At 36.7% G+C, this 9,617-nt stretch overlaps 1 protein-coding gene across 1 annotated transcript; it reads right to left on the bottom strand.

Moving 5' to 3' along the window:
• Window positions 1-1,029: 1,029 nt before the first annotated feature.
• Window positions 1,030-3,775, bottom strand: LOC142643152 (uncharacterized). The gene is made up of 6 exons (XM_075817694.1): window positions 3,382-3,775; window positions 2,761-3,310; window positions 2,028-2,333; window positions 1,849-1,936; window positions 1,650-1,746; window positions 1,030-1,139 (listed from the first exon to the last, which is right to left on the bottom strand). The coding sequence occupies exons 1-6, from the start codon at window positions 3,773-3,775 to the stop codon at window positions 1,030-1,032; spliced, it is 1,545 nt and encodes a 514-aa protein (XP_075673809.1).
• Between the last annotated feature and the right edge of the window lie 5,842 nt (window positions 3,776-9,617).

The raw sequence follows: 9,617 nt of genomic DNA, 5'->3' as shown, positions 1-9,617 counted from the left end.
AGTATAATCTCAATAGTAAATTAAGTGAAATATAATCTCTATGTAATTACCAGTCGTGCTAGTTAATGCATCAGTAGCTTGTGCCTCTGCACTAGAAGAACTTTGGGCAAGAGGATTTGCCTCAGGAGGTGTTTCCGTAGATTGGACCGTAGATTGGACCACCGGAATAGATGCCTCACCTCGCGAGCGTGTAAGCCGTCCTGGTGCCATCTGTAACTAACAAACATACATTTAATGAAACAAGAAAGTCATTACAAATAATAGAACAAAATTATTATCATCTATTGTACCCTATGGAACATCTATTGTACCTTATGGATTATAGAATTAGATGACTCATCATCATTGTCATCGTCACCAATAGGTGGTACATAATCATCATCTACCATAACACTAGCTCTACTTCTTTTCCCTTTTGCACAATTGGGTGAGCGAGAATCCTTTAGAGAAGTTGAGATGTGCTTCAATCCCAAAGCATCAATTCTCTCTTGGTTTTGCCTCATTCTATCCAATCTTGCCATCTCATACCTTGGTATATTATGAGCGTATTTGGCCTTTTTGGGCATTTTTTGAAACTATGTATTGACATGAAAGATAAGTACAATTGCTACTAACTTAATATCATAGTCTACACCATTATCCATATCAAGCAATTCACAAGTACAAAATTTGAATACAATTACTACTAACTCAACACAACAAATGACCACATCAATATCCATATCAAGTTCAAGATAAGTACAAACCACATCAATATCCATATCAAGTTAAAGATAAGTACAAAACATCTCAATAACAATTACTACTAACTTTACATATCATAGTTCATACCATTATTCATACCATTATCCATATCAAGCAATTCACAAGTGCTAAATTTGAACACAATTGCCACTAATTCAACACAAATGACCACATCAATATCCGTATTAAGTTCAAGATAAGTACAAAACTTTAAAACAATTGCTACCTAGACAAGCATAAAACTTTAAGACAAACACACAACATTTAAGACAATTATTATGAATTCTACATATCATAATCCATATCAAAATCAACATCAGATATGTCATGCACTTTATTTTGATTAGCATCTCCTGAAGTTCCACCTTCAAGAACAACCTTAGTTTCAACATCACCTATACAATACTCAATAACATTGTCCTCAACATTGACAGAGACAACATCAACAATCGCTTCTTGTTAAAATGTGTCACTATCTTGTGTATTATCATTGGATTCCCCACCCCCGACTTCCGGGACATCAAACACTCCCCTATGTTGGATGGATTGCAAAATTTTCCAAGGTTCACCCAATTTGATATCTTGAAGGTAGAAAACTTGTCTCGCTTGACTAGGAAGTATAAAATAGTCATTTTCATACCATCGACTTGTAACATCAATGCTTGTGCAGTGTGCATCGGTTCTTATCACTTTCCTTCTACCATTGGTACCAGTATTGTACTATTCACACTGGAACAAAAAAATTTTATGGCGAAATACATACTCCAATTCCCAAATTTTGCACACATGACCATAAAAGTCGTGCATTTCTCGCTCATGGTCCCCTTCGGTACATACACCACTGTTTTGGGTTACACAACGATTGTCTAGGTCCTTTGTATGAAACTTTACACCATTGGCCATACAAACTGTGTACTCCTTCACATGTGGTTTAGGACAATTTACTAATGACCATAACAGTTTAGTTGCTTCTAGTGACTCGCTAACTTTCAATCTATTCATCTATAATGACATACAACAAGTGATATTAATTAGTAATAAGCAATGATGAAACTATTTAAATGTTTAATTTCTATTTGTGTGATGAAGTTTCAAATGTCTTACATGTTCTACGAACCACTTGGGAAACTCTTGTCGTTGGATTTGAGTTATGGCTTCACCAGTAGGATTATGCAATGTGCTTTTGTGTTCACTATTAAAAATAAGGTGATTTATTTTCAGCTAAGCATTGCAGATAATATTCAAGACTTAATCAAACAATACATGCATATGAAATCACATACTTTAAATAAGGCTCTAACTCAGGACTATTGTACAACAAGTACCAATGAGCAGTATCAAGCAATGCACGAGACAAGTTGCCATCATTCCGCCTACCACCTGTAGGTCGGGCAGTTTGTGAAAAAACTATCAATCCTTCACTAGATTCACCAAAATCTTCATCTCTTTCTCTTCGATTATGCACAGTTTCGATCCCATCAATATACAAAGACCAATTGTTAATACATTCTTTGAGAATGTAAGCCTCTGCAATCGAACCTTCTGGTCGAGCTCGGTTGGAAACGTATCTTTTCAATTTTCCAAGGTACCTATGAGGAAAAAATACGCACATTATGTGATTTTATACCACATGGGAAAGATGTAATTGATGGATGTATCAAATGATCTAATTACCTTTCAATTGGGTACATCCATCGATATTGTACCGGGCCTCCTAGAATTGCTTCTCAAGGCAAGTGAACAGCAAGGTGGACCATAACATCAAAGAATGCTGGAGGAAAGAATCTCTTAAGCTTGCATAGTATAAGAACTATACGTTCTTCTAGTTTCTCCAATTCACTTCGCTTTAAGGTCCTTGAGCATAAGTCTTAGAAGAAGCTGCCTAACTCAAATAATACAAGACTAATGTCTTTATGTGCAAATCCTCGCAACCCAATTGGAAGAATTCGTTGTAGTAGCACATGACAATCGTGGCTTTTCAAACCAGATAATCTACCATTTTTTGCATTAACTGACCTTGATATGTTGGCTGCATAACCATCTGGATACTTGACTGATTTCAAAAAGTCATAAAAACCATCCCTTTCATTTGGGCTTAATGAAAAGAAAGCCCGAGGCTTGTCATATGATCCATCAGGACGTTGTTTCAAATGCAACGTGTGCCTAAAGTTCATATTTTGCAAGTCTATTCGTGCCTTGTCGGTGTCCTTGCTTTTCCCCTCAATGCCCAACAAAGTACCATAAGTGCTCTCACTAATGTTCTTCTCCACATGCATGACATCAATATTGTGCTTAAGTTTCTTATTTTTCCAGTATGGAAGCTTGTACAAAATACTTACCTTTGACCAATTTGGCTCCCCAATGAGTTGTCTCTTCTTGTTACTTGGATGTTTTCCTAAAATTATATTTGGCATTCTATCTAGCTGTTCTTGTATCTTTCCCACTTGTAACTCTAAAGATCTCTTTCGTTTCTCCGATAAACCATTATGCAACCGACTATGTCTCCAACGATGTTCCATAGGCAAATAAGCTCGATGGTTAATGAATCCAATTTTACTTTCCAAAGCTTCAAATATGGTTCATCGTTACAAGTGTAACAAGAATGATAACCCTTTGTCCTCCACCCAGACACATTACCAAATCCAGGATAGTCATGTATTGTCCACAACAAAGTTGCACGCATCTGAAAATGCTCTTTTCTATAAGCATCATAAGTTTCTACACCTTCTTCCCATAACTCCTTCAACTCATCAACCAATGGTTTCAAGTAAATATCAATCTCATTTCCCGGTTGATGGGGACTAGGAATAAGCAATGACAACATAAAATATGGCTCATTCATAACCAACCAAGGCGGTAGGTTATAGGGAATAAGTATGACAGGCCACATACTATAGGTGTTGTTCATATTCCCAAAAGGGTTAAATCCATCTGTAGCCAACCCCAGCCTTACATTGCGAGGTTCAAGGGCAAAATCAGGATGTAGCAAATCAAACTCCTTCCACTCTTCACTATCAACCAGATGCTTCATTATTCAATCGTCCACACGTTTGTCTATATACTATCTCATGTCCTTAGCTCTTTGGCCTGACATGTACAAACTCCTCAGTCTCGATGTCAACGAGAAGTAACGCAATACCTTATGAGGAATCTTCTTACCTTAAGCACATGTATCCTTGTACCTAGGCGCCTCACACATCGAAATTTATCAAAGTTTTCATTTTCCTTCCAAAATAGTGCACAATCATTTTTGCATGCATCTATGTGCTTGTATGACATGCCCAAGTCACGTAATATCTTCTTTGCTTCATAAGTTGACCTTAGAACTAAGTTACCTTTCAGTAAAACCTTTGTCAGCAATTCTAGCATCATATCAAGTCCCTTATTACTCAAGTTGGTCATTACCTTTACATTCAACATCTCAATAACAAACTTCAAGATACTATAATCAGTGCAACCCGGACACAACTCACACTTTGCATCTTCCTCAAGTTTGTCAAAATTACGCACTTCCTCATCTTCGGTTGCATTTCTTGGTTCCCCTCTAACTCGGTCACCTACCAAGGCATCGATACCATCCATATGATCACCATCCGACATTTCATTATCATAAATGTTCTCATTTAATACACGTGGTTCTCCATGATTATACCAATTAATGTAAGATTGCATAATCCCACGATGAAGTAAATGTATACGCACAGTTTGAAGAGATTGTCGATAGCAATTAACACAGTGAATACACGGGCACGGAATATTACCACTACAGTCCACAACCACTCTTGCAAAATTAAGAAATGCATTGACCCCTTCAATATATGGACGAGTTAATCTACCATCCGGTGTCTTACCAATTGTCATCCAACTTTTATCCATGTTCAACTACAATTGAAAAGTGAATGCTACTTTAGTAAAATAAGGACAACTCATTCATAATGTATTCTAACATCTAAGTCTATAAGCTACTTAGATAAAATTCTATCTCATTCATGAATGCATAAATTTATATTAATACTAAAACACTCCCAATATTAGTTCAAACCACCTTATAACACCATGCAAGCCACCCGCTTGCTCCAACACAACAACCCACCACAAAACCAATCACAAATATCACAAGTATAGAGTGTTCACAAGTATTGAAATCAATTAAAGTATTATTCATCACATCTAATCAACAAATTCCATTCACATTTGCAAGAATTGAAAAAACACTCCCAATATGTATTTAAACTACCTTATCACACCATGCAAGCCACCCGCTTGCTCCAACACAACAACCCACCACAAATCCAATTTTCAACATCACAAGGATAGAGTTTACAAGTATTGAAATCTAATAAAGTAATATTCATCACATCTAATTAACAATACTCATTTTCATTTGCAAAAATTGAAAAAACACTCCTAATATTAGTTCAAACCACCTTATAACACCATGCAAGCCACCGCTTGCTCCAACACAACAACCCACCACAAAACCAATCACAAATATCACAAGTATAGAGTGTTCACAAGTATTGAAATCAATTAAAGTATTATTCATCACATCTAATCAACAAATTCCATTCACATTTGCAAGAATTGAAAAAACACTCCCAATATGTATTTAAACTACCTTATCACACCATGCAAGCCACCCGCTTGCTCCAACACAACAACCCACCACAAATCCAATTTCCAACATCACAATTATAGAGTTTACAAGTATTGAAATCTAATAAATTTCTCTTTCATCACATCTAATTAACAATGCTCATTCACATTTGCAAGAATTGAAAAAACACTCCCAATATGTATTTAAACTACCTTATAACACCATGCAAGCCACCCGCTTGCTCCAACACAACAACCCACCACAAATTCAATTTCCAACATCATAAGTATAGAGTTTTATAAGTTTTTAACTAAAATTTACTTACTTTGCTCAAGCTAAGCTTACAACTTTCAGAAAAAATCCAAAATTATTGCAAACAATGTATATTTAGCCTGCAAAGGAGAAATAAAATAAATAAATAAATAAATAACGTTATAACTAGAAGACATAACAAAATTGAGTCCCTAATGATAACTTCTCTTTGGTGAAAACAATAAATTGAACTCATGATGCATAGCACGTCTTTTACAATAATTAGAACCCAAACTTAACAAATCTCTTCGTATTTATGCAAAATCTTCATGGTACCATGAAAGGTCAAAATAAAACATATTTCCACCAAAGTTTGAACAAAATTGTCATCCAACTTTTATCCAACTTTTAGAGTTAAATAGTAAGATTGAAGGAAAAGAATGAGAAGTAGCTCAGTTGATTGAAACCATAGGTGCAAAAAGTAATTAAATAAGCTAAACTACTTAAAACTAAGTTACAAATTTCAACAAGTCATGAAAAATATTCTCATTTCAACAATGGTGTCACACTACATTTTCTCTTCTAAACCAAACAAAATTTTATCACAATTCTAACACAAGCATCATAGCAAACAATTTTTTTCTCAGAACCCATATAATTTCTCCTCTTATTCACAATGACAAGTGCCTATCTATCATTTCTCAATCAAATTTCTCACCTAAACCAAATGAAATTTTCTCAGGACAACTCAAATATTACACCAAAAATAGAAGGAAAAAAATGCACCGTGAGCCTTGAGAACACGGAGGATCTTGCTTCCAGTTAAAAACCCTTCCGATAAATTTGTATATGTTCTACTCTATAGCGAAGAAAAAAGAAGAAATTCTCACTGAATCATAGATCAGTAGACATTAGTTTATTACATGCAGTTGTTGTCAAGTGACCAAAATTACATGAAGTAGGTCAGTACAAAACATAAATATAAGCTCCAAAGATTTATTAAAACCAAAAGTAATTTTCAATGACACATAGGAGGTTGGTCACTGTTGAGAACAATAATAATTAGCAAGTGCCTTTGTTAAAGTGAAAAGCTAAGTGATAATCATACAAGAGGCACCAAAGCATGCAGACCAAGTAGTAATTTAATACATAAAAGTTTCAAATAACAAGGCTATCTATAAAACTTTAAAGTTTCAATTTTAGCACATGAATAAACGATCAAAGCTGACCCCAAGTTATCTTGAACTAGAGGTGTCAGTTTCTTTGTCCAACCAGTATAAACAACCCCATGTAGAGGTGGTCTTCTTTAAGATTCTAATTATGCTTTGCTTTATATGTAGGATTATTATGAAATTAACCCCAGGCAGCCCCATATACACAATTTAAAACTGTAATAAACAACACAATTTATTGATTTTCCTGCATAGAATGTAAAGATCTATTAAATTATTTCAAGGTAAGCTCAATCTAAACTTCAAGTAGAATAAAAGGCCAGACTTAACATTTTGTTGGATAGCTCTCAAAGTCATTTCCTACAGGAAAATAGGCCAATCACTCCAAACACCATGGCATCAACTAGAAATAATACCCAACTATGAAGCCACAAGATAGTTCACAGATCTTGTAAATATGGTCTTACTCCTTACAAGGAAAAGCATATTCTCCTCTTGGATTGCTACTTAATCATTCATAGACACCATAACAAAAACCTCACTTTAGAAACCGCAAAGCACAACCACTATTTTTTTTCCCAAGAGCTTCTACATTTCTGTGTTTGACTGGTAAGTTGTGCATGCACCCAGTGGGTTTTGAACCCACAAATTCAACCTTCATCCACTTGTTACTGTATTTCAGAAAGCATTATGACAACCATCTTTTTTTAGTTCCTACTTCTTTTACAAACAAAACCAACAGATACCCTCCTCATGGCCTTATATAGAAAGAAACTTCAATCTCACACAGTTCCTTTTCTTCTCAGCTATTAAACTAAACAACAACCATAATCAAATTGACATATTTACCCCCACTAGTCCTTCTCCTCTTCTCTTACTACAACAAAATTTATCAATTATTATATATCCTTGTCTGTATCACTCACTCTACAAAACCACAAACACAAACACTCACATAAAGACAAAAACACATAAATAGTGATCCGTTTGGTTGCTGAGAAAATTCGAGGAAATTAAATAAAAAAATATTTTAAATTTTCAACCAGAGTCCTTACTAAACAAGCTCGAGACTTGACTCAATTTTAAAATAACCTTTTTTGTTGGAAAAAAAAAACTATCATTTTCCTTCAAATTCCGTCACTTTCTAACTAACCAAACAGAGAATAGAGAAAAAGTTTCCAGCTTACATTTTTCATAGACGAAGCTCTACCATCAACGACGTCGTCTCGAAAGCGTTTGCCGCTGCCGGAGGCCTCCTCGAAATTCGAACAAACAAACAAACATACATTTTTGGGTACCTGCAACTAAAAAAAATTAAAACCATTAGCGTCAGGTAGCGTCGCCATTCAGGTAGCGTCACCATTATGGTTTTGCTTGTATTCAATAGTTTTGGGTACCTGCAACTAAAAAAAAAAAAACTAGAAAAGAAAATAAAAAAGAAACCCAGAAAAGAAAAGAAAAAATAAATGACAAAAATCTAAAAAAGAAAAGGATATTACCTATGGAGACGGAAGCCGAAGGATCGCCGGAGCGTCGCCGCTGGGTGAAGTGTCGCGGCTGAAGCGGTGAAGTGTCGCCGCTGGGTGAAGTGTCGCGGCTGAAGCGGTGAAGTGTCGCCGCTGGGTGAAGTGTCGCCGCTGGGTGAAGTGTCGCTGGAGCGATGCGAAGTGTCGCGGCTGAAGCGTCGCGGCGAAGCGTCGCGTCGCGCCTGAAGCGTCGCGGCGAAGCGTCGCCTGAAGCGTCGCGGCGAAGCGTCGCGGCGCGATGCGAACCGTCACTGAAGGTCACCGGTGCAGGATGCGGTGCAGGAGCGTCGCCGAAGGTCGCCGGTGCCGAAGCGTCGCTGAAGGTCCGATTTGGGTGTGTGAGGGAGTGGGTAATGTGTGAGGGAGTGGGTATCAGAGTTGCTGAATGAGTGAGGGAGTTGCTGAATGAGTGAGGAAAAAAAAAAGAGTTAAGGAAGTATATATATGATAGCTATAGCGACGAATTCCATTTCGTCACTATATATTAGCTTTAGCGACGATTTTAATTTCCTCGCCGATTTCATCACTAAATCATGTGTTTTTTTCAGCGACGATCTCTTTTCGTCGCTAATTGTCTCCTTTAGCGACGAAAATGGTTTCGTCACTAAAAGCATGACAGTAGCACCTTTAGCGACGAAATTTTTTCGTCGCAAAAACTATAACTTTTAGCGACGAAATATATTCGTCGCTAAAGCTCCATGATTTCGCGCCTGCCCTTTCAATTGGCGCCCTTAATTCAGCAACCTCTATAGCGACGAAATCTATGTTTCGTCGCTATTCATAGCCTTTAGTGACGAATTTTGTTTCATCGCTATTGCTCCACACAAATCTTATGATTTTATTTTTAGCGACGAAAATATTTCGTCGCTAATGGTCACCTTCAGCGACGAAAGATGTTTCGTCACTGAAAGCATAATTTTCAGCACCTTTAGCGACGAAACTGTTTCGTCGCAAAAGACTAGAACTTTTAGCGACGAACGAAGTCGTCGCTGTAGATCCATTTTGGTTTCGCGCCAGCCCACTTGGTCCGCGCCACTAATTCAGCATCCCTATAGCGACGAAATAAATATTTCGTCGCTAAAGGTCACCCATTTTTTTATAAATAGCGACGAAATTTATATTTCGTCGCTATATGGTACTTTTTTGCGACGAAAAAATTTTCCTCACTAAAATTCGTCACTGTAGTTACATTTTGTTGTAGTGTACGCCCATTTTTCTATGAACAATGCCGTCAGCTAACTTTGAACATAACACTGTTATTAAGTCGTCACTTTGAACATAACACCGTTATTAGGTCGTCACTTTGAACATAACGCCTTCACTTTG

This window comes from Castanea sativa, chromosome 7 (genome assembly GCF_040712315.1).
Source record: "Castanea sativa cultivar Marrone di Chiusa Pesio chromosome 7, ASM4071231v1".
Lineage (NCBI taxonomy): Eukaryota > Viridiplantae > Streptophyta > Magnoliopsida > Fagales > Fagaceae > Castanea > Castanea sativa.
This window is presented reverse-complemented; position numbering and strand designations above follow the sequence as displayed.

What these genes read in the sequence shown, in the direction of transcription:
- LOC142643152 (XM_075817694.1), bottom strand. Translation starts at nt 3,775, where the DNA reads ATGAAGCATCTGGTTGATAGTGAAGAGTGGAAGGAGTTTGATTTGCTA. An exon ending in TATGCAGCCAACATATCAAG is followed by an intron (nt 2,334 to 2,760) that starts GTCAGTTAATGC and finishes TTTTCCTCATAG; the next exon opens with GTACCTTGGAAAATTGAAAA. An exon ending in CCAAGTGGTTCGTAGAACAT is followed by an intron (nt 1,747 to 1,848) that starts GTAAGACATTTG and finishes ATGTCATTATAG; the next exon opens with ATGAATAGATTGAAAGTTAG.